At 39.6% G+C, this 25,534-nt stretch overlaps 1 protein-coding gene across 1 annotated transcript in view; it reads left to right on the plus strand.

Moving 5' to 3' along the window:
- Positions 1–25,534, plus strand: part of ALDH22A1 (aldehyde dehydrogenase 22A1) — a 243,611-nt gene that overhangs the window by 42,324 nt on the left and 175,753 nt on the right. The window contains exon 5 of the mRNA XM_089458099.1: positions 14,629–14,751. Coding sequence (XP_089314225.1) covers positions 14,629–14,751 — 123 coding nt within the window. The remainder of the gene's footprint in view (positions 1–14,628; positions 14,752–25,534) is intronic.

A 25,534-nucleotide genomic window follows, 5' to 3' on the forward strand; every position in this document is an offset into this window, starting at 1 on the left:
ATGGCTAGTTTGGGTGAACAACAGGGGGTGAATGACAATAATTAGTCACAAATGCTTCAACAATTACATCATCAAACATTGCAAGGTGCTTCGCACAGTCAGTCGTTAATGGGTCATCAACAACCCAATATTTCCAATCAATCCTTAGTAGGTCATCATCGACAACAATTTCAGCAATTGGATAATCTTTGCCCGAACTTAATGAATCATCAACAACAACCCAATAATCCTAGCCAACCGTTAATGGGTAATGGACAACAGAATATTCAACAACTAAAAAATCCCAATTCCATAATGGGTCATCAAAAATTGCCTAATAATGCCAATTTTCCATTAATGGGCCTGTTGACCACGCATGTGTCTGTTGGAAAAAGTAACTATGTTCGGTCTTCACTAATGTACTTGAGTCATTATGTAATATACTTGTCAAAAGAATAAAGAAAATAATTTGTATTATTATTGTTGTGACTTATCTGTGTTTGTAAACATGGATAATTGACAGAGGTTTTCTCCCAGATATACCCCAAAGCTAGGGTGAAATTCATTGACAAGGTCTTAGTTGAGTCCTAGTGTTTTCGAGGCGTATTTTATCATACTAGATCATGTGTCTTGTGTCGCAGAATTGGGTTAAGTCTAAGGGGTTGTGTAATTTGTAAATTCCCCTTCTATAAATGTTTAATATAATGTTTTGATGTAAAAGTGTGTCTAGGAATAATTTAGTGCATGGTTACTCATAATTAAACACCATGGCTAAATTAATTTTGTAGGCCCACTTAGAGGGATGAAAATATTTATTCCCCTCTACAGTCTTTTAATTACTTTTTCTGGCAAAACTTAAAAGAAAATAATTAGCCAGAAAATTAATTAAATTGTGTCAAAAATTAATTTGAGAGAAATTAAATTCTCTCCAAGTGGAAAATTATCAAAAATACCTCAAAAATTCGTGGGTCCAAAAGAAATTAATTTTCTGGGGTCATCCATCAAGGGAAAATTGAAATTATCAAGAAAAATTGACCCTCTAGACCATGGTGGTTAAGTCAAAGGGGTTTTTTTGAGGTTAAATGTTCAAAATATTATTTTTTGGACCAAGAAAAATGGCTTTATCATGGAATGCGAATTTTTCCTCCAGATCAAGGAAATAAATTCAAATTCTGACTGGGATCAACGAATTTTTCTCCATCAACTAAGGAGATCTAATTTTTTCAAGAAGATCAACGAATCAAATTATTTTGACGAGGATCAAGCCATGGATCAAGCAACTAGCCGTTATTTTCCACTTGGAGGGGTTTGATCCTCTCATTATCTATATAAGGAAGCTATTGAGCTCCTCATTGATCATCATGTACTCATCAGAAAATCATTCGATGTACTGAGCTAAGCTCTGTTGGATTTTTTTTTAATAAAAGTCTTTGGGGTTTCAATTCAAGGTGTCTCTCTCTTGATGATTCATGGTATGTGTTGAATAATTTTTTGCTCTAATGATTTATTATTGAGTGTTATTGTTACATAGCTAGTGGTTGGATTATTTATTAGCACAGGTATCTTGCTTTAGGTATTGGGTTAGAGTAAACACATTGAACCTAGCGGATCTAGCAGGTATCTCTAGATCTCTAGTTTTTTGTGTGAATCGAATCCCTTTGGAAGTAATAATCTATCTTTTGTGTAGATATCTTCATGGATTCAACCCTTGGGGTAAAACCCAAGTTCATGGACTTTGAGGTGACCGCATCTTGTTTAGACTCCGAGCTTATCTAACAGTTTCTAGCGCAGGGCTCTGACTTGTATGTTAAATAAAATTATTTCCGTAAATTATTTTCAATTTTTTTTGTTTTTGTTTTGTTTTGTTTAATTTGGGCTAAAAAGATTTATATGCTATTAGAGCTTATAATTTTATTTGTAAATATTGTGAATATTTGTAAATATTTTCTTGTAAATTATACTACTGACCCTTGTATATATCTGACAATGTTTATATATATCTAACATGGGTTGTCTATATCTAGTTTCTATGTGTTAGGATATTGTGTTTGAAGTCTCTTTGTAGGTGAAAACCCCATTGATCTGGAGGAGAAGCAAATTTATTTGAAGATCTAATTTCTTCTACCAGGATACAAGGGTTTTGGGGGTTTTTTCTCCCTTTTTGGGTAGCGTTTTCATTTGGGCAAGGATTTCGTGGGGCTTCAAAGCATATAGGCCCTTATTGGTCCCCGATCTACAAAACCCACATCTTCAAATTTGAACGCTAGGCTTGGAGGAGGAGCCACTAGCCCTAGAGGGCTAATTTGCTGCAGAATTGGGGTTTTCTCAAGCATATTTCTGATCTGACGTTTTGCAGGTTGATCTAAGGGTTAGAATCCAAGTTTTTGTGGCTCAAATTCATCAAGAAGGGTTGCCATAAGGGTTTGGAGGCTTTCCAAGCTAGTCCGCTAGCTTTTCTAGCCCTTCCAGGCAGGCCGCAAGGGTTGGAAGCCTATTTCATTAGTTAGATCTGATCTATCTTGCTTCTAACCTTGTTTTGCAGCCTTAAAATAAATTTGGACAAGTATTTTGACTTGTTTTCATCACTAGTTTGGCTTTCTAAATTTCTGGTTTGATTTAGGGCTTGAAAATTTATTATTTTGAGGGCTAACACTTGTTTTGCAGGCTTACATCCATCAAAGAAGGGTTATACAAGGCTGAAGTTTCATTGAAGCATCATCCAAGGCCTAAAAGCCCTAGCCCCTAGCCCTAGAGGCATTTTCAAGCCTGACCACTAGCATTAGAGGGGCATTTTGCCTTAGCCACCGCCTTGGAAGGTTTTTTCTAGCTTGGCCATGGGGTTTTGGTGGCTGGTCCATCATATTTCAGACTTACATTTGTGGTTGCAGGTATTGGGAATCTCACAAAGTACATTCAAGGCCAAACCTAGCCTCATTGGTGCCTTGACTAGCTAAATCAACCATTGGACCAAGGCCGCTAGGCCTAATCTGAACTGTCATAAAATTCAGATCTGAACATTTTAATTGCAGACCTTAATTTCAAGGAGAAACAAGCCTAAAAACACCATGAAACCATCACACATTAATCTCAAGAATTTTATAAGAGTTTTGGCTCTATTTTCATGCATTTATGTGAATAAATCTTGCTGATTTCACTGTTAACAATTGGATGATATAAATATTCAGAGGTCTGATATAAATTTCGGAGATATGATTTAGAAGTTTTAGTGGTATTTTCCTAGCCTAACTTGTTCTTCTTGGCATTAAAAGTAATATTTGTGCATTGGCTTTTCTATATCTGCATTCAAGAGTTGATATTGGCATCTAATTAACTGTCATCTATTGGATAATAAGCTACAACAATCTGATCTTCTGATGGAAGTGGCATAATCATTTCATAAACAACTTAAAAAAGTCCTAAAAATAATCCTAAGAGGTCTAACAAACTAAGCAATATCAAGTGCTGATTTAAGGGCTTATTCATCATTGTTTTAAGTAATTTTGGGACTGTTTTCATAGTGGCAAAGTGGCTGATCTGATTTGTATGAGTGATAAAGGCATTGGTGCATTTGTCTCTCCTGTGGTTTTGAGGATAAACTATTGGTCTTGCATACTAACTCTTGCATCAACGCATCTTTGCATTAGTTTTATTAAAAGATCACTGTTAGCAATCTCTTATTTCCTTATGCTTACTCTTTATTGTGCTTAAGAGAAGTTGCATCTTTCTCTTTTATCTGATTGGTTTATAACGTGTAGATAATGAGAGGATATTGTCTCTAATTGATTGCTCTCATTATTGTGCTCTAAAGTTTATCTTGCAGGAGGAATCTAACAAGTATCTTGGATAAGTGAAATTGCTAATTGTGTTTCATTCAATTGCTCTTTAAATGCTTCACCTAATTGTTCTCATATTGAATATCACTGTAAGTGTTTGGAATCTCAAATAATTTGTCTTGTTGAAGTACTTGATAATCTCACTGAAGCATTCACTCATATCTTGCATCTTCATTCTAGGACTAGAAGTGCACTAATTTTTTTTACCTCCAAGCATAAGCTTGGTTGTAAGAAGATAGGATCACCTTCTTCAAACAATTTGTGAAGTATAGATTCTCATCCGCAATTAACACGGTGGAACAACAAAACTGTAGGCTTGTTGGCTTGAATATAAAAATACATGAGGTATTTGTAATAATAATTTACTATATATATAATTGTACAAGTGATGATTGTTACAATGAGGACCCGCGTATATATACCTAAGCAGGTGTTCTTTTGTGACTGGGCATGTCTTTTAGACATGCCTTTTCACTTAACTTAGACTGTTTAACATAATCAACATTTGATTATTTATTATTTACATTATCTATATTCATTTTATTTTAGTTAATTTATATTTGTAACATTGCCCCTTCCTTCAAAATCTTTGTCCTCAAAGCTTATTGTCGATAGTTTCCTTCAGTTTGCATTTGTCATCTCGGCATATGTAACTCGACGCCATTGGCACCTTTGCCTCTATAATTCGCTTGGTAACACTGTCTTGAATCCAGGGTTATTGATTTTTTTTAATAATATTTTCTTAATAACTCTATTTTTTCTTTACCAACTCTAATTTTTATGTATTTTTATTATTATTTTAAATATATTAACTATATAATATATTTAAATTATGATTTATGGTTATAAATTATATAATTAATAATTATAAATTCTATAGTTATAATTTATAATTATTTAACTTTATAATTATTAATCAAACCATCTTACCCATTTTATAAACCAACGTCACCATAGGGTCATGTCATGGTTCGAAAACAATGCGAGGGATTTGGAGGGCCGTATACAATGTCGACGACGGAATGGTTGACTACTGAAACAGTTGACTGTTTTAATATGACCAGACCGGAAGGCACGTAAGTATCACCTGTCATGGTGGTGACGTCAGCCTGTTGAAGGGAGGATACCAGGAACGGCAAAGTTCGAACCAGTAGAGGGACGTCAGCCTGTCGGATAGAGGACACGAGGAAACCAAGTTCAAACCACATCAACCTGTTGGATGGCAGCGGGGACGAATACGGCAACGCTGTTGACTGTTGCGGCTGAGGCAATGTCGTTGTCAGACATTGTCGCTGTTGACCGAGTCTCTGAAAAGTCGGGAGGGAATTCACGACAGCTTTTCTGATTTTCGAACTGTGAATTATCTGTTGTTTTTATAACTTTAGGGCTTTTAGAAGCTATATTTATTATTTGCATTTTTATTTCCCGTTGTTGTACAAGTACCGTATCACAACGACATGGTGCAATGAATGCAATGTAATATTGAAGGTGCAAATGAAGGAAAATTTGCTTGTGGAGTCTTCCATTGAACTTGGAATAAATTTTCAATGAGATTTCACCTGAAGAACTATTATGGTTATACATCCCCATCTCCCTATTACAAGGAGATAAAAACCTAAAATGTAAATTCCCCCAAGGAGTGCCACTTTCATCTGGAATGGTATACAATTTTTTGTACTCTTTCAATTCGAAAATTATGAATAGTTTTTCCCTATTTTTATAAATTGTTGGACACCTAATCCTAAATGGGTTAGTGTGGAAGCCGAAAAGACTAAGCAGTCCAAGAGACCTTGGGATCTGAAACCCAAGAGTCACATATTGTACTATAAATGTATATCTGATGTTAATAAAAAAGTGTACTCACTGATTTATCTTTCCTATTCTTTGCTGTCCATGTGTGTTTAACATGGTATCAGAGCAGGCGTATTCCTGCCCTGCATAATTAATGTGAGCCATTTGTCTTATGGCCTTTCTGTGCAGTCATTTCTGCCATCAATTCTTCAGCTAAATGTTAGCTGCTCCTGGCGCTGTCCAGCACTGTCCAAGCGGTTCATCTGACAAGTCTGTCTGCCATATTTTTACCTGCGCTCTCTGTCCATAACTTTCCTTTCTGCGCTTTGGGCTCTCTACCATAATAATTTTCTGTGCCCTTTTCTTTGACCAATCTCCCTTCTCCCCAGCCTGGGTGTTACATTTACCTTAGAGCGAATCTTGTCGGCTATATTTTAGCTGTCTTTTTTGCCCAGTTCTGTAGTACGAATTGCAGCCATTTTATTGTTCTTGACAGAATAATTGAATGTAACCTCCAATTCTGAATACATTACATCCACCACTCAAGCCATAGGCTATCAATCCAAAGCACAACAGCGCTGCTCTCTCCACGCTGCTGGCCTCATAGGCGTTTTAAATTCTCCTATACTCCACTGAAAACGCTGTCTCACTGTCAGTATCAGAGGCGTTTTATATTCTCACTGAATCCAGCACCTTCGAGTTGGAAAAGAGAACGTCTGCAAGTCCCGCGCAAACGGTGGTTTCCAGCTTTTCGGAGGAACGATCCTGCAAATCCCGTAGGGCTCAACCTCGGCTCTGATCTTCTCGGGATCCCCGAACTCTTCTTCCGTGGGGTGGAAGACCGGCGCCAGCGGCTGTTCATAATCGTTTTCCTCCTTTCGAAGTTCATTTTCACGGAACTGAGCAAGAGTACCTACCCCAGAAGATGCATGTCCTATACAATACATGTTCTGTGTGACCTCCTCAAATTCAACTCGCTCCAACCTGTGAGCTGTTGAAAGCTGTTTCTGAAGCAGATTTTGGAGCGTGAGTTCGGCCTGAGTTTTGACGACGGGGGCCTCGCCTTCTGGATCGTCATCTTCATAGAAATTCACCATTTCGCTCCACAATACGAATAGAAGGAATGTTATCAGAAAGAAATTTGCAATTGTCAGTGCCACATTCGTTAAGCGAGGAAAATTTCATGAATAGCTAGTGTTGTTTTGCAAGACAGAAAGCCCACCTTGGACTCATGGTAAATTGTTTGTCCAAGTCAGGATGCGTTCCACTTAGCGTAAGTTGAAGTGATCGAATTTTATTGAAGGCACAGCCGATTTCATTTTCAAAGATCGCATTCTTTGAAGGGACGGATATCGATCTCTGAATCGATAGTCTTGACCGAGTTTCCCTACTGTGTATATAGTGCATTATTGGATAATGAACCCCCTCAAAATCTGTGTTTTTATTTTTTGGGTGGAGCAGACATTGTTTAGACAAGCTGTGGATTTTTATTCTGATGAGAGCTAGGGCCGCAGGAAATAGATCGAGCATCAAACGTTGCAATGGTTATCAGTATGTTTAAAAGAAAAATTATTTGTTGTGTGAATTGGACAGTGTAGCTGAGTTTATTTCTGTGGACGAATTTTTTCCAGAATTTCTAAACCGAGTTTTCATAGATTACTCTGGGGATGTGTGAGAAGCTTTTGTTGTAAACAGCAGGATCAGAACCCAAAACCATCATTTCTCTTGCTGTATGAGTTTCCTGTTGTTATTGGACGTAGTCTGCATTTTCTGGGCTACGTACTGGATGCTGGGTTGAACATATACGCTGCCAGGGCCTAATTCACAATCTAAAGTTGGCCGTGTTGCTACTAACTGTATGTGCCAAGCATTCCTGTTATTTCCTGAGCGTGAATATTGCCAGAATAGCCTTTGCTTATAGTGGAAAACATTGGACTTGGAGAGACTCGACTTATTCTTGTTGGGCATGACAGAAGTCTTTATCATCTGCGTCTGAAGTATTTGGAGCAAAAGGGGTAACGTGTTACTCATTATATGACTGATATATAAATAAATATAAGTGGTCTTCTTATTTTTTATTGGATGTGCCTGGGATGTATATGGGCTGACTCAGTAGGAGAGCGTTCCTCTCAATGGAGTTCTTAATTGTACTGGAGGCTGCTGTAATGCCACTTCTGGACTGCGTACCATTCTAAAAACCAAATCTGGCTTATTCTGTTGGTGTATAAAGGCTGCTGCTCTCAAAAAGGATTGCTGAGCTGAACGTGCCTTGCTGGAGAAAGAACCTGGATCATACAATAATCAAGAGGCCAAATTTGTGCGTCACGTTGTATTTTAGTATTCAATATATTACAGTTTGTGGCCGGGCATGTCGTACCTATAGTTCATCCGGGGAGAAGAATTTAACGGGTCAAGCTGCTCCTAAATCAAAGCTCCGTGCTAGAGTGTGCTGGCTTCTCATTTTTATTGATTATTGACTTGAGAACTATGCAGGCTGCTCATTACTGCAAGGCGGGCAGCTGACTAAATAAATTTTTAGATGCCTTATTCTGGGTAAAGTTAAAGAAGCTATCACTGTGCAGGATCGTGGAGAATATGAGATTTATGGTGCATCGTAGTATATCATGAAACTTTTCTTCGTGGCTTGATGCAATAATATGTAGTATATTGCTTGTGGTTGTTTCAGTTGAGCAGAAGCATAAAGAATGATCTAGCCCCAAGGCTACAAACTTGTATTTTCTGTGGTTGTTTCAGTTGAGCAGCATATCACTGTACCTGTGCTTGAAATCTTAATGAGTATAGACTATTGGAAGTGATGTTTGGTGATGTACCTCTGCTATAGAGGGTCTCAAACTTTCTCATCTCATTGGATGTGTGGCTGTGAATATATTGAAGACACTCCATATTTATTTCTCTGTCTTGGAGCTGAATACGTTGCATATATTATCACTGTGGTGTTTTCTCTGTAATGATGGAGCTTCTTTGATGTTATAACACTTATCTACAGCCACTGCTCTTCCTAACATTTGCTGGTATATTCTACTTCAGATCTCTGTTATTATTAGAGTTGATATATCAGAAGTATATGTAATCCATTCCTGTAGTTGAAGTTCGAATTTCAAAGAAGGAAGAAGTCATCTAGTTGTGCATCCATACAAAGCGTATCTTGGTATACCTGAGCATTTTAAGGGTGAAACATATCTATTGTATCTGTGTTGGAAGGACAATGTATTTTTCAAACTGATATTCTTAATCTTCAATAGCTGGGGTTTGTCTAGACTTGCTATAGTCTCCACTAGGATTGTTGAGTGTTCATTTCTTTGTTGAGACAATGGCTAGATTTGATGATGTATTAGAGTTACTGAATACACTAATACACTCCACTATTGGTGGGAAGGTAAATGTTAGCAAAGACACTCTTTGTGACATTCAGACCTGCCTGCATGATGCACAAGAAAAGATTGATTTTTTGCAACTAGAATCTCAGTTCCAGCAAGATGAGCTTCAACAGATTTGTCATTCCAAATTGTTTTCTGCTCAAAACAATATGTTGTTCAAGGTTAAACCAGCAAGTGGTGAAATTAGTAAGATTAAGGTTGAATCAGATCCAGAATCAAATAAAGCAGCAGTTGTATATGCAGATGCAGAAACTCAGTCTGCACTTCCCAAGCCCATCATCAGACCTTGGGAACAGCTTGTCCACAACAAGCACAGAACTGGTCTTGGATATGACAAGGACTTGTCCTTTCATATTCCAGACTATGCCAAGCCCATTCAGTTTCAGAGTGCTGGATTCATTCATGACAGTTCAACTGCTCCTCATGACAGTTCAGCTTCAGCTGTTCCAGACTCTGCCCCTCTTCCACAGCAACAGCAACAACAACAACAACAACAGATCATAAAATGCCAACACTGTGACCGAGTTGGCCATCTGAAAGATCACTGTTTTGATCTTCATCCATGTGAGCACTGTCATAAAACCAGTCATTCTTCACACAGATGCTTCAGAAACAAACGTCCTGCAAGAACAAAGATTCATCTTGGATGGATCGCTTCTTGGCAATGGGCATCAACAGCCAAGAAGATATTCCAAACACATGTCAGAACTTGTTCCAGAATATTGAACAGTCTTGCAGTCGAGTTTCCTTCATCATCTCACCTTGTATCTGACAGGGGGGAAATGATGGTCATCTACAAGCCTCAAAGTCACATCAAGCGAGCCTGAGCCACAACCTGCCACACCAGTTTCAGAGTTGTAGCCAGAGACAAAGATGCCCCTGAACATGCCTTCAGTTGGCGATCTGGGACACTTCCTCTAGTAGAAGACTTCAGCTTCTTGCCAGTTTTGGAAGAGTTTCAGGAACAAAATTGAGAACACTTCCTCTAGCAGAAGACACCAGCTTCTTGCCAGCTTTGGAAGAGTTCCAGGAATTGCATTAAGCATTCCAGAGTTGTTGGTTATCCTTAAACCATCACAGGTTGAGACTTCCCTTTTCAGGTTAAAGTTTTACCTTTTATGCGGGGTGAGACCTCCCTTTTATATGGTTGAAGGTTTCCCTCTTTAAAACAATAGTATCACTTCCTCTAGCAGAAAACTTCAGTTTCTCGCCAGTTTGGAAGAGTTCCGGGAACTGCACTAAGCGTTCCAGTGTTGGTGGTCATCCTTAAACCACCGCCCTTTTTTACCAACATTTCATAGAGCACATTCAGCCTAGTGCTGCCATGCATTTTTTGCACATTTTGTATTACAGCTCTCTTCTTGGACTCATACATAACCCTTCGGATTAAGGGGGGGAATGTTGGACACCTAATCCTAAATGGGTTAGTGTGGAAGCCGAAAAGACTAAGCAGTCCAAGAGACCTTGGGATCTGAAACCCAAGAGTCACATATTGTACTATAAATGTATATCTGATGTTAATAAAAAAGTGTACTCACTGATTTATCTTTCCTATTCTTTGCTGTCCATGTGTGTTTAACATAAATCATTCCTCCGCAATTTGGAATATCAAAATCGCAATGATGTATTTTATCTGATTGAAGACACCTTCTATATGTTGTTGTTTGTCCTGCTATAATTAATGCAATTGGAATACTCTTGAAATTTTTAAGAGGAAACCCACCAACAATTAACAATGAATCATTATAATTATTGTAGCACACAAAGTCCACTATATCCGGAGAACGCATTATTACAAGGCTCCCTGTATCGTGAGTAAGAGGTGAGATTTCTCCATCTGCATATCGTAGATATGGAATAAGATCATATTTCCTATGGAGAACAAATATTATGTCATCGGCTATCACAATGTTGCTTACAAAGGAAGTCTGCAGAGGGTTCTTGAATGCTTTTAGATGATATTCCGGAAATGTAAGCATAACCTTAGTTTTCTTGTTCAACTCTCGAGCTTTCAGGTTGTTGAAAATATTAGCGGATGATGAATAATCTCTGGGCATCTTTTCATGTAGAATTTTCGTTGGAATCACAATGTGACAAGAACTATTATGGAAAACAATATTCATTATACAATTCCGACTCTCACATGAAGCTTCAAGGATGGTCGGAGGTGACACTTCCTCCAGTACTTCTTTTAGATGCGTTGTATTCTTTGAGCTTACAATTCGAGCCTTGAGACTCCCCAAAATATCTCTCAGCACCTTCATATGATTTTTTTCTTCTTCCATATTTTTCTCTTCATCATCATCAATGTCTTCTTCAACATCTTCCTCATTGTTATGATATTGTTCATCTTCTTGTTTCTCAAGATAGCCCTCATCCACCTCATCATTCTGATCAAAATCTTGTTCTCCTGGTTCACCTTGTTTCATTTCTTCACCATCACTGTCGTCTTCCTTTGCATAACTTATCTTTAGACATGCTGTAACTTCTGCACATGATTTTTCTAATCGCTGAAATGCTTCTTGAATTTTACTAAACTGCTCAACGCATTCAGGACGTGGCATATTGTGCGGCAAACTATGTTCAAAGACTCGCATGATTATATTGTGCGCCGTGGCTTTGATACCACTGAAACAACAAAACTGTAGGCTTGTTGGCTTGAATATAAAAATACACAAGACGTATTTGTAATAATAATTTATTATATATATAATTGTACAAGTGATGATTGTTACAATGAGGACCCGCATATATATACCTAAGCATGTGTTCTTTCGTGATTAGGCATGTCTTTTAGACATGCCTTTTCACTTAACTTAATGACTATTTAACATAACCAATATTTGATTATTTATTATTTACATTATTTATATTCATTTTATTTTAGGTAATTTATATTTGTAACACACGGTGACCTTCCAGTTCCTTTGTGGGCAATCCCTTGTAAGAACAAGGGCACTCAGGTGGTTAGAACTCCACGGGAGGTATCGTTAATGAGGCCTTAGCCTCCTTCCCTTGGACTTCTCTCTACAACTTGCGTTCGAGACTAGTTCCAAAATAAATCTAGATTAGGCAATATAAGTAAAAGTAACCAACAACTTGCATCTCACATAAATCTATGTCCTGCACTTCATATAGGATAGAATTTACATACTATAGCAACTGTTCATCTGGTGACTTGGAATTCTAATTTAAGTTGTGCAAGTAATCAATTTTTAAGGCACTGGTCTCTAACTAACAATCTCAATAAATCTAATCAAGTGGTGCTTAATGAATATACTTGCCCATCAATTTTAACCAAGTTGCTAGGCCATTCAGTTGTGTCTCCTTCACTTGTTGGTTTCCAACAAGTAGTTCATCTCTTCATCCATCGAGACTACACCCTTAGTTTGCGATTAGGAGACAACTGAAACAGAGAGGGTAGGGATCAGAGTGACAGCCCCTGCGCTGAGCGTTTTCGCAATCCTGTGTACAATTCGGGTGACAGCAAGGCCATCAATGGCAACCCAATAATACAAGTTTGCCCTTCACGAGATTTCCAGCATGAGAGAGAACACAGTTCTATCCCAGAACAAGAAGGAGAACATAGTTCCAACCCTGATGTAGGCATGCACAAAGAAGACATAGTCCAATGTACAAAACACAAAGGTTTAATTGGGATGGTAATTAAAATTGCAGATGACTCATATTCAGATAGCACCAATAGTGACAATGAAGATGAGGATGAAGACGAACCTATTCTAGTAGACTGTGCATGGATTTTTTGGATGAATCTTTCTGAGAGTATCGAGAAAATCAACGAGCTTGAGGTGATTGATAGGGCATTCTTCCATGGTGATATTGTGGCAACAACTTCAGATCCATAGAGTGGTTAATGGGGATCATATAATAGATTTGTTAACTCCCACATCAGTTACTATAAGAAACGTTTCCAGTAGTGATCTTCATCGAATAAAGGCATTTTTCCCGATGATTATGTCATTCATGGACCTTGGGTGGGAAGAATCGATGAAGTGGTTGATAATGTGACAATTATAATTGATGATGGATCAAAATGCAAATATATGAAGGTCAACCCTGACTGCCTTATTCCAAACAAACTCCATTATCCTTACTTTCCAGGGCAACGTGTCTGGCATCAGCAATTTTAAAAAATGCTTGATGGTTGTGTGGTAAATGGACCAAAAGTAACAAGGAAGGTACAATATATAATGTGGAAGTGGGATGAGTTTACATGGATTGGATTGCTGCAACAAATCGTGATTGCAATTCCCAGTCAACTGTCACTCTCGCAGAGAAATAGGACCTGAAACAACCAAAGTTATTGTTTTGTTTTTCATACATTGGTTGGCAGCTAGGCGACTGGTGTCTGCTTCCTACATCTGTAAGCGAGATTAGGTGCATGATTTCCATCCACTTTACCCTGATAGAGCCACTCCTAACAACAACAATCCTCCAGAGGAAGAACATGTGGTAGCTGTTCTCTGCGGTGAAAGATGACGCACTGTACATCCCAGTAATGAATACTTTTAGAGCATGGTTAACTGACCCCAAGAACTGGAATGTTGCTGTGAAGATTTTGGCAACCACTAATCGATTGGTGATGGAAAGTCACCACACTTCTATTGAATCACAGTACTGTTATAATATGAACGCTCTCGTTACAATGTCGCAATTCGAGGATCAATCTAGCCTTGTAGCTAAAGAATGCGTTTTCTGGTTTCGCACATACTCATGTTATTTGAGTGAGAGGAACTCACGATTAACATTGTTTAACTGGAAATCTCATCTCAGTCAAAGACGTCCCTGCTAGTCGTGACTGTACATATATGGTGACTATTGGGCATAACAAAATAATTAAAACAACTTTAACAAATAGTCACCCTATAAAGCCATTATAAAGTAACTTTATTCAATTATAAAGTTACATTATAATAAATTTCTATAAAGTCACTTTAAAAAATAAAAGTAAAAAATAAAAACATAATTAATTAATTAAATGTATATATATTACTGTATAATAAATAAAATAAAATAATATTAAAATAAAGAAATAAATAAAACATATTTTATATCAATAAATATCCAAAAGGGAAATGGATAAACCCTGATTCCAAGATAGTAATACCGATGAATTATACATGCCAAAGTGACATGTGCAACTAGAGAGAATCATTTTCATTATGCTTTGAGGATAAAGCATCCCGTAAGAGGGTGGCAATGTAACAAACATAAAGGTAAATAATAATTAATGAAAAGATGTAAGGGTGTGTCTTATCAAAGAGACACGTCTCTTCATATGAAAGGGCACCTCGCCTAGTATTTATAACGGGCCTCCTCATTGTAACATTCAATTCAGTTATTCTATCACTGGGTTTTCATTTGATTGGAAAAAGAGATCTCTGTGTAATGGCTGGCATAATGAAATCTGTGTTTGAAATTTAGTTTGCATCAGTTAAAGTCCTCCATACCTAACGATATTTTTATTTTTATTTTTAAGCTGAGTAGGTTTTCTAATTTTGTGCCTTGCGAACATGACACAAAGTTTTCCTCTTTTGTTTGATTGTTTTTCTTTCTTTTGCCCTTCTGTTTCATGCTTTCCTTTTGTTTCCTTTCTTATTTATCAGGATATCGGCAAGAGATACAGGTAAGACAATTGTGGATGCTTCCATGGGAGAGATAATGACAACATGCGAGAAGATTACCTGGCTGCTAGAAGAGGGTGAGCGCTGGCTTAAACCAGAACGCAGGTATTTTATCTTTTTATTTTATGCCTTGGCATTTTACTTTGTTTAAAAACAAGAAGGTTTAGAAATTTTTTTGAGATTTTTTATTTATTTATATGGATAAATTAGAATGGAAATATATTATCAAAATATTACAATTGATCTTCCTTGTGAAAATAGCTAGATATTTCTATAAGAAATTTTTGTATTCCACCATTTCTTTTCAAATTTAAACCAAACATTACACAGAACTATGTTATGTTAGGAGAATCAGCTGCATTCTGATCATTGTAATTGACTTCGAAAGTTCATTTATATAATAGTTATTGAAAGATATTGATCCTAGGTCTATTCTGAAGGTTTGAACACATTTAATAACATTTAGTCATGCATTCTCTGTTGACCTCCATAAGTGCCTTTTTTCGTAGTTCTTTCGTATGTTTTCGCTTTTGCCTTATATCATGTTTTTCTTCAGCCTTTGTTAAATTACAAGCTCTGCCTTCATGCTTACTGTTCCTGGGGATTTAAATTCTTAGTTGGGATAAATCAATGATTCCACAAAATACAGGGCAATAATCTAAGACACAAAGATAACTCTGGGAATGCTGACTGAAATTCATGTTATTTTGACGATCCATTTTTACTTTCACTTACCCTGGTTGTTGCATGTAGTGAATTTCTGCGACTTTATTGTTTTTAACTCTCTGAGTACACTAGTAAACAAAACTTGTGGCATAGATCTAACTTTTTATATGCCCACTGTTTTTTTTATATATTGTAACAATAATTTAATAAAGACCTACTTCTCTTTCTCCAAGATTCAATGTTATCATCCTATACATGCACTAGAACTACATGGTCTTGCCTTTCTCAGCATGCGTGCCATATCTTTAACAAGATCTCTTTATCTCCCCTGGGATGGCAGGTTGATGTGTAACATGGTTAGACCACAGACTGACCTATTGAACTCAAAGTGTGGAACTAGTCCAGCAAGCTGCTTAAATGATTTTATGTAGCGGTCAGACAGAAGATGTTAATAGATGCTTTATTAATAATTCATGGTCTGTTTTTATAAGTCACTTATATTTACTTCTCATCCCCAGTGGATTTCACTTGTATCTCAAGAATATGACCTCTTTCCCTGTTACTATTTTATAACATGAGCAAATTAATAATCGTAGACAACTTTTGGTTCTGTTGTTGACTAAACTGAACTTGGGAGGGTAATGTTATAGATAACAGATGACAGGCAAGTTGATCATCAAAGATCAAATCAAGAAATGATACGAGCGCATAAAGTTGGCAATGCCATAAGAACTAGGCTAAGTGGAATCACATTATTCTTAAATAAGCTAGTGTACAGTTTTTTTTTAACCAGAAACGGTTGAGTTTTATTTATAAGGAGAGGTTGGGCATGGCCAATCAACCTCGATTACAGTCATTTGAGAGATTCTAGCTTTTAGAGTCCTCATATTTTGGCTTTTGTATCAGAGCTTAGCTGTCGCTTTTGATTCTTTTGGTATGGCTGAGTGTTCCTTGATTTTCTCTTGGATTCTGAGTATCCTTTCTTACATTTCCGCTTTCCTTTGGTAATTTGAATATTGCCTACCTTACAATAATTCCTGGATAAATTTTAATCCCAAGTCTATACTTGCCCGCTCAGTTAAAACTATAATGTTAAATAACCTGGCCCCACCTCCACTAAGCCGGGCTATTCTTCCGTTCTCGACCCCACGTTAGGGTTTAACTTCCCTCCTTGTTCAACAGGCGATAACCGTAGATCTCCCCCTCTTGGATCCGACGCTTATCGCGTCCTTCACTGTCTGGCTCTTAACTCCTCTGGAGCGCGTGATGTAGGCGGTTTTGTCCTGCCACATGTCGAGCCCTCAGGTACATCACGTCGATTCATAAAAAACTGCCCAGCAGCCAAAAGCGGTGTGATGAAATCCGCTTACCGCTCCCTGCATCATTAACTCCCCACCATGATACTTGCGTGATGACCGTAAGATCTTCCCCCGTCAAGATCTGACACTTTTCACGTCCTTTACTGTCCGACCCTTAACACCTCGGAAGCACGCGATATGGGCGGTTTTGTCCCGCCACGCGTCAAGCCCTCAGGTACGTCGCGTCAGATTAAGAGAAAACCGTCCATCAACCATAAGCGGTGCGATGAAAACCGCAAACCGCTCCCCGCTTCATTAACACCCCATTATGTTCCAAAGGCAATAACCATCAGATCTTCGTCTGCGCAGATCCAACGCTTTTCGCGTCCCTCACTGTCCGACCCTTAACACCTTTGAAGCACGCGAAAAGGGCAATTTCGCCCAGCCACGTGTCAGTCCCTCAGGCTCATCCCTTCCAAATGAGGAATACTGCCCAGCCTCCATAAGCGGTGCGATAAGACCGCTTACCACTCCTCGTGTCATAAAAGCACCCGTTCTCTGTTTGACTTCTATTCTGTGCCCTGTTTAATCACCATACCTTCGATGGTCCATGCAATAAACCATTTACCTATCTATTCCATTTGGGGATAAACCATCCCACGATCTGATTACATGCGCCAGAGCCTTGAATTTGCATAGTTCTTTTGCCCTCAAAGCGGAATTGGACAAAAGCATTGGGACTAAGGCCCATTGCCTTATCTAACCTGTCCTTGTACTGCTCACCTGTCTAGTTAAGGAATTGGGTGCATTTCAACTTCTTCTTCGTTCTTTGCTAGCATTCCTTGAGCTAGAAGACACCCTTTATTAGCCATTATGTCAGCTTCCTTGTTAAGAGTTCTCAGGACATGGTAGAATGAGCAGGAAGTGAAATTTTGAGTAATCTTTCTTATTCTTTCAAGGGTCTTGTTTAGAGCAGAGCTATTGAGTTGGTCACCAGTATTAAGGACTTTTATCAGGATTTCAGAGTCACCGAAGATTTGAAGATTTTCCACTCTGTTCCTCTGAGCCAGTTGACACGCTTTGAGCAGTCTGAGAATCTCGGCCTGGTTATTAGTGCTTTGTCCTAGACCCCAACTAAACCTGTCCTTTTTGTGCCCATCTATGGAGTAAATTATTCCTCCTGCCCCTGATGTCCCCGGGTTTCCTTTGGAGGCTCCATCGAAGAATATCGTGACTTTGCCCTGATTTTTCCACCACTTTTTAAAGTCCTCCTCAAAATTCTAAAGCCGCCACTCTGGATTATGGCTAGGCAGGGAGATGTTCTTTTTGATGTTGGCCCGTCTCAGGGATTCACCTAGCCAGCTGAGTTCTTCAGGTAGTAGGGAGTTGTCATGCTTATAAGGTCTGTTTTCAAAAGTTTCCAGCAGCAGAGCTTTGGCCTTGACTGACACTGAGTTGGTGGATTGAAGTCTGTTGTTAAAGATGGCTTCATTCCTAGCCAACCAGATTCCCCAGCAGATATATTTTGGGATTGCATTCCAGATTTAGATTTTCTTTTCAGAGTGTGTGGATAGCGTTCTTTCCATGTTGCAAAGAGACTAACAACTGATGTCTGCTCAGGGATTTGGGCGTTGAGCCCCATCATTGCTTGAAACCAGACTTCTTGAGAGAAGGGGCAGTCTATGAATAAGTGTTCGATCGTTTCCTGAGCCTTGCAGTAGAGAGGGCATCTGTGGGGTCCAATGATTCCTCTTTTCTCTAAATTATCTCCAGTGAGAGTCCTTTTATGCATGAGAGTCTAGCAGAAGAAGTTAATTTTTGGGAGACCAAATGGGTCCCAAACATGCTGCCAAAGTTTTGTAGTGTGGATTTGATGATGTTGTTCTTGTAGAGATGCAAAACCCAACCTTGCTGAGTAAGCTCCTGTCTTCCCCCAACCCCACTTGTCCTTCAACTTGAGATGCACAGGAGTGAACCCATTGAGTTTAGTAAGTAATTGATGGAGTTGAGGGAGCATCCAGTCAGGGGGGTGTTGGAGGGCCCAATTACTCCAGTTTCCTGCTGTATCCCAAGTGTAGATGTCAGCAAGATTGTGGATACCTTTTTGAATGAGCCAGTTGCGCAGGTCTGCGATTTTTGGTGCAAGATTTAGGGGTCAGAGGTCCATGATCTTGTCATCCCACAGTCTAATTCTTTTCCCATTTCCTCGTATTCTGTAGAGCTGTTCTTTGAAAAACTTCCAGCCATGGCTGCATAGCTTCCACAACGTGGTTCCTTTGTGGGAGGCTCCTTCTTCCATATTCCTTATTGAGAGCCTGTGCAGATATTTTTTAATTAGGACTTGACTAACAGGGTGTCTTTGATTTGAGAATATTTTCCAGAGGACCTTGCCTCCCATTGCCAAATTGGCCAACCCAGGATCTCTTACCTGTAGTCCACCTTTAGATATTGGCCTTTTCACTATGTCTCAGTTTACTATATGAATTTTTTTTTGGTTCCCCTTTCCTCCTTGCCATAGAAAGTTTTGAATCAGCTTTGCTAGCTGTTCGGTGATCATTTTTGGAGCTAAAAGGAACGAGGCCTAGTATATAGGAAGGGATGAGAGAATTGACTTGACTAGAGTGAGCTTCCCTGCTGTGGTGAGCCACTATCCGCCCCAAGAAGTCATTTTAGCCTTAATTTTGCTGATAATTTCCATCCAATGAGGGGCCTTGCTGGTACCCAAGGTTAAAGGCAGGCCAAGGTACTTGAATTTTTCCCAGGAGACATAGCCGGTGAAGCTCGGGGCTTGGGCAATCCTAAGTATAGTTTCCTGGTCTACCACCCAACTGTACACTGCACTTTTCCTCTTGCTGAACATTGCTCCGAAGACTCTGCAGAAGCTTCGGATTACTCCATTGAAGGCTCTTGCTATTTTTATGGAGGCTGCCCCCATAAGGATGGAGTCATCGGCAAACAAGGCATGATTGATTGGGGTTGTTCCAGTAATGGCTCTGATGCCAGTAAGAGTCCCCTTGAGCTTCTCGGCTGTGAGCTTTCTGCTGAGAGAGTCTGCCATCAGAATATACAGGAAGGGGGACAGAGGGCAGCCTTGCCTGATTCCCCTCGAAGCTTTGAAGTATTCTGCCAGTCTGCCATTTACTAGGGGGGCTATCCAAGGTTCTCCAATGCATGCTTTAATTAATTTAACAAATTCAGTATTGAATCCAAATGCAGAAAGAACTTGGAGGAGGAAAGAGTGCCTTACTCGATTGAAGGCATTCGCCATGTCCAGTTTGATGAGCATACCTTGCTCTTTTCGTTGATTCCTGGAGTGGATGATTTCCTACACCAGAATCACATTATCTAGGATATGCCTGCCTTTGACAAACCCTCCTTGGTTGGTTGAGATGAGTTTTTCCAGCAAAGGCTTTATTCTATTTGCAAGTAACTTGGTGAGAATTTTGTAGGACGCATTACAAAGAGAGATTGGCCTGAATCTGTTGAACGACTCCGGGTTGGCTTCTTTGGGGATTAGAGCTAGGATGGTGGAATTTCTGCTTCCTCCCACTTTGGCTTTTCGGAGGAAGCCTTTGATCATTCGGTACAAATCAGCCTTGATAGTGTCCCAACAGATTCTATAGAAGTGAATGGAGAATCCGTCTGGTCCTAGGGCTTTGTCTGGTTCCATCTTCCATATTACATTGCTAATTTCGTCTTTAGTGAATGGCTTAAGGAGTGTTGCGTTGTCCTCCTCGTTTACCAACCTTGGGACGTGCTTGAGGAAGTCATGAGCTTCCTCACCATCCACCGCACCTTCTTCTTTGAACAACAACTGAAAATGAGAGGTTGCCGCCTCTTTTATCTGAGTTGTGCCTTTGAGTATAGCCCCGTCTGGCGAGGTGATTTCAGCAATGTGGTTTCTAGATAGACGGGTTCAGATTTGCTTGTGGAAGAAGGCTGTGTTTTTGTCTCTAGACGCAAGCCAGAGATTGTGAGACTTGAGTCTCAAGTATTCTTCCTCCTCTCTGAATGTCCGGAGGGTTCTGGTTTGATGTTCTTGCTCACTGTGGATTTCTGCGCTGGTTATGACTTGCTTCTCCAAGCCCATTTGCAGATCCAATAGCTTCTTTGTGCTCTGTTTTCGTTGGGTAGTGGGGGAATTTGTGGGCTTTTTTATCCATTGTTTCAGGGTTGCTTTGGTGGCTTTTATCTTTTGCTCCCACACATAGCTGGGCGAACCAAGAACATGGATGGACCATGCCTTCTTCACTGTATCCAGAAACCCTTCTCTATTTGCCCATAGTGGGCAGAATCGAAAGGGGATTGGCCCCAGGTTTTCTTCTTCTTCCAGCAGAAGGAGGATGGGTTTATGATTTGACTTCCACTTTGGTAGAATTTTCGTGGAAATGATCATCTTCTCAGAGAGGAAGGAGCTCTGGAGTAGGAATCTATCCAACCTGACTAATATGTGCTCCTCCCCTGTTTTGTTATTTGTCCATGTGAAAAGCCCTTTTTTTGGCTTGAAATCCAGTGAATCCCATTGTTGAATCAAATTTTCAACTAGGGGAAGAAAGCGGTCCCTGCTGTTGGTTCCTCCTCTTTTTTCCTTTGGGTCGAGGATTAGATTGAAGTCTCCCGCAATAATTATGTTCTTGAGGGAGTATGCTTCCAGAAATTCAGTCAGTGTTTGCCAGCATTCTTCCTTTTCTGTATAGAGGACAGGTACATAGAGATTAAAGAGAGCAAATTTTATCTTACTTGGGAGATGGCGGAGTTCAATGTAAATCCAATGTTGCGTCTGGAAAGAGCTCTCAAGCTGAAACTTGTCTGCCTCCCAAAGTGTGGCTATCTCGCCGCATGTTCCTCTGGCACTTACTACTTTTCCAGCTTTTGTTTTCCATTTTTCTTTGTTGAGTTCCAGAAGGGCTTCACCTTCTATTTTAGTCTCCTGGAGCATGAGGATCTCGGGGAGTTCTAATTTCAATAGGCTCTTGACTGCTTCCGATTTTGATGGATTCCCTAGTCCTCTGCAGTTCCAAGAGACTAATCGCATTATTTACTGTTATGGGTTGGGGCAGCACCTCCCTTGGGAGGCCTGGTTTTGGTATTTCTGCCGTAGACATCTCTATAGTGGCCTGACTGCCTTGCATTTTTTGTCTCTTTGCTTCCTCTTCTCTGACCTCTTTGTGAGATTTCCTCCCCACTCTTTTCGAGGGCCTCTCATTTGTTTCATCTTTCGAGGATCCCGATGTCTCTGGGGTCTTCTTCCTTGTCATATCTGCATAGGATGGGGAGCTAGAGGCACCTTTTGGGGTTTCGGTTTGGGGAGGGGCTGTTTCCTCTTGCCTTTTGTTTTCTTCCATATTGTTAGCCTGCTGTTCAACCTCTTTGTCTGTTGGATCTTGAAGTTTTTCTGGTGTGCTGAGTATTTCAAAGGGATTTGTGGGTATGTCTGCTCTTGGAGGGGCTGTGCTTCCTTCAGCTTGGGCTTCGGGGGGAGCACCCCTCCCAGTGGACAAGGCTTTCCCTTTGTTCCTGTTGTTCTGCTTAGTTGTTCCTGATTTTTGTACCTGAGTCCATGGATCTCCTTTTCCTTCTCAGCTTCATCCTCTGTTTTCTTTTTAAAGTGCTTGGCAAAGTGCCCATAGCCATGGCAGTGCTGGCATTTAAATGGGAGTTGTTCATAGTCTATCCCTTGTATGTGAGTCCAGTCAGCCACCGTGAGTTTAATAGCTTCAGGGAGACCTTCCTCCAGGTCTACTTCTACACAAATTCTCGCACAGGAGTATTGATCTCTTCTTTCTACTCGATTGATGTATTTACCAAGTTTGTTGCCTATGGTTTCTAAGGATTTAGGGTTCCAGCAGTGCAGAGGTAGATGGGGCAATCGCACCCAGACCGGAACAATTGAGGGCACATCTTAAGTCGGATTGAAGTCTGGTGTCCATTGATTCAGATACAGACCCTGGGGCCCCATGAAGTACAAGCCGTTTCTGAATATGAGATTCCTGTCTTCAGTTGCTTCAAATACGAATACAAAGAATCCTTTGCCAACGAAATGGCCTTTTATTCCTTCCTTGACCAGTGGTCGCCAGTTCATTTTCACCCAAGCGTCTACAGCTTTAGGCAAGGGCGATAAGCTTGTGAACTGTCCAATAAGCCCTCGTTCTGCTAGGTTTAATGCCACTTTGCAGGGTTCTTCAGTCAGAAAGAAACTGTGGGGATGGATTCCATTTTTTTAACAAACTTCTGCTGGTTTTCAGATGCTGGCCGTTTATTGCATGCCGCAACCAGATCCCAGAATGCAGCTAGCTCAGGTGGAAAGGGAGGGTCCATTTCGCGGCCCCCTCCTAGGGCCATGGCTCTGTAACTGCGCGCTGTCTCTTGGTTAATTGTAGCTCCTTACACGCTCCCCTCAGCTCTCCCTCCAATGTCACTAGTGTACAGTTCTGTACAGGAGCTCATGGCAGGTGTTTAGAATGCATCTGAGTGGGTCTTGCTAAATGGCTTAACAGATGAGGTTGCACTTGGTTGTAAGGAAAGTTGAACATTTGGATGAACTGTTGAATGTGAATCATGACCATGTTGAGCTATTACTTGATTAACAAGTTCAGGGAAAACAAAGCTAAGCTATGGATTGATAAATTCCCAGAGGGTTTGGATTCAATTTGGTAAGAGTATTGTATATCCACATACAAGATTGAGAACTGATAGTTAAGAAATATGAGTGAAAATTTTCCTTGCTATTGTACATACCTTCATATATATGAAGTTATTGGACCATATTGAGGTCAGGAATCTGGGATCATTTGGTTGAAGTAGAGGTTGGGGTCAGTGCCATAGGGTTCTTTTCGATGAGGCCAATGTTGGATGCAGAAAGTTGAGAGAAGAGTGAAAAAATGGCTGATAAAATGTAGGAAACCTAGACAAAGACTAGAAAAATCTGTGGATGACTTTTGTAACAATGAATATAACAAACTCATCATATGGTTTTTTTTGTTTACTAGTTTGTCTGTGACTTGTGGGACTAGCCTTTGGCTAAGAAACCACAACCTGGGGGCATCTAAGCCAGCAAAATCACCAAGGGGTTGCACCCGTTCGGGGCCACACCAACCCATAGCATGGTTGGATTTTTTGTACCCACGGGGGTTTGAACCAACCGGTGCCTTAGTAGAACACCATATCGCTGACTTTTTAACATCTCGTGGGTCCTAACTTATAAAATTTTATATAATATAACGATAAATATTGTTAAATTTCGTTAACCCCAACACCTGGCAAGTTATTTCCCAGTAAATTAACATAAACAACAGTCTAGTGAATACAATGCGCTGCGAGGATTTTAACTGGTAAATAATTTTTTTTCAACTGAAGCAAATAGACACCAATTTCCACATGCACACAGAATTTCTACTCTTCAAAATCTGATGTTCATTAAATTAAATTCTCAGCATACAAGGGCTTCCCAGCATGTGAAATAAATTGCCCACTGCTGAAAAATACAATAACAGCAAAAACATATTTTTTTTGGACACCTGCATGGCTGTATGGCCCTTTGAATTTAGCCTCTGAAATACCTGGTGATTTTCTGTTTGCTTAACCCGTGTGGCTTGTATGGCCTGCTCATCACACAAGCAACAGTCGTACACTGCTGTACACCTGCCCGTCGCATGTGCCACTTCGCAGCACCACGTCCTTGCAAACCTTTCTACAGCCTTTCTCTTGCGGTTGCTTGCTGCTGTCTCTGGAAGCCTACTGCACGGCCTGTGCTGGAAATGACTCCTTTGCTGCAGAATTTTTCTCTTGTAGATTTCCTCCCTCGGACTTGATATCTAGATGAAGGTCCTTGTTCACTTTTGCTGAGATCCCCTTGAATCACTGTCCTTTGTGACTCAAAACCTCAACGTCTCTTGTGTTCACTGTGTGTCTTTCTCCACCTAGCCTTGTTTTTATAGTCTTGAGTTGTTCACTGAATCCATAACCCTAATCTCCAAAGTGATTGATGGTTGAGATTAGTTCTCACCTGACTTGATATCAACGATTAAGATTCATCTAATTTGCTATTGCAAAATTTTTGCGATTTCATTAAACTTAGTTTTATAAAAAACACTTCATTTTAATTAATCCTTTAATTAAAGTGAATTTGCTAAGATTGAAGGTCTTGGATGACTTCCACACATCTAGATAATGAAACTTGGTTGCATTGATGTCAACCCAAACAATAGCGAGAAGAAGCCCTGCCTTCAATGTCAAAATGACAAGGAAAATCAGTGTTCTTGGGGTCAAGATCATCTTCAATTGACTCTTCTCGTCGTGTCGATTCCAATGGTAGATGGCATGCCACATAGCTCCTCACGGTTGAGGAGATATGCTTGATCAAAGTTTATGCCTCAAACGTATGGTCAAAGTCCCCAGAATGAGATAATGTGGCAGCTCAACAATTGGCTAATGTGGCAGCTCAACAATTGGCTAAATATTTGTTCAAATCATGAGGCCAAGAAGAATTATTATTGAAGGACTTAATTAAATATTTTTTGGAGGTCAAACTTGGTTGCAAAAGAGGATCCAAAATTTCATTTTTCAAAATTCAAATTTAAATATCCAAGTTGGCTTCCCTCCTTTTGAACATGTTGACTCCATTAGAAGCCCCTCCTACATCACTTAAAATAGAGGCTCAATTCCTCCACAAAGGCGTGCAATTTTAAACTCTATGTTCTGTGATTGTTGTCTCTAAAATCTATGGCCTTGAGTAGTCAAGCATATCTGTAGCAGAAGGTCAAATTTCTAGAGAAGGTTTGGGCTTGCTTTTGTTTCTTTGGTTAAGGATTTTCTCTCTGGAATTTCTATGATTAGTTCAGATTCTTCTGTGGCCTACTCGACCCCTTTTTATCAGACATCTATTACAATTTATGGGGCAAAGTAATTTGAAGTATTTCAGCCCT

The sequence above is a fragment of the Pinus tabuliformis genome, chromosome 7 (assembly GCF_031772625.1).
Source record: "Pinus tabuliformis cultivar Carrire ecotype Pingquan chromosome 7, CPIR1, whole genome shotgun sequence".
Taxonomy (NCBI): domain Eukaryota; kingdom Viridiplantae; phylum Streptophyta; class Pinopsida; order Pinales; family Pinaceae; genus Pinus; species Pinus tabuliformis.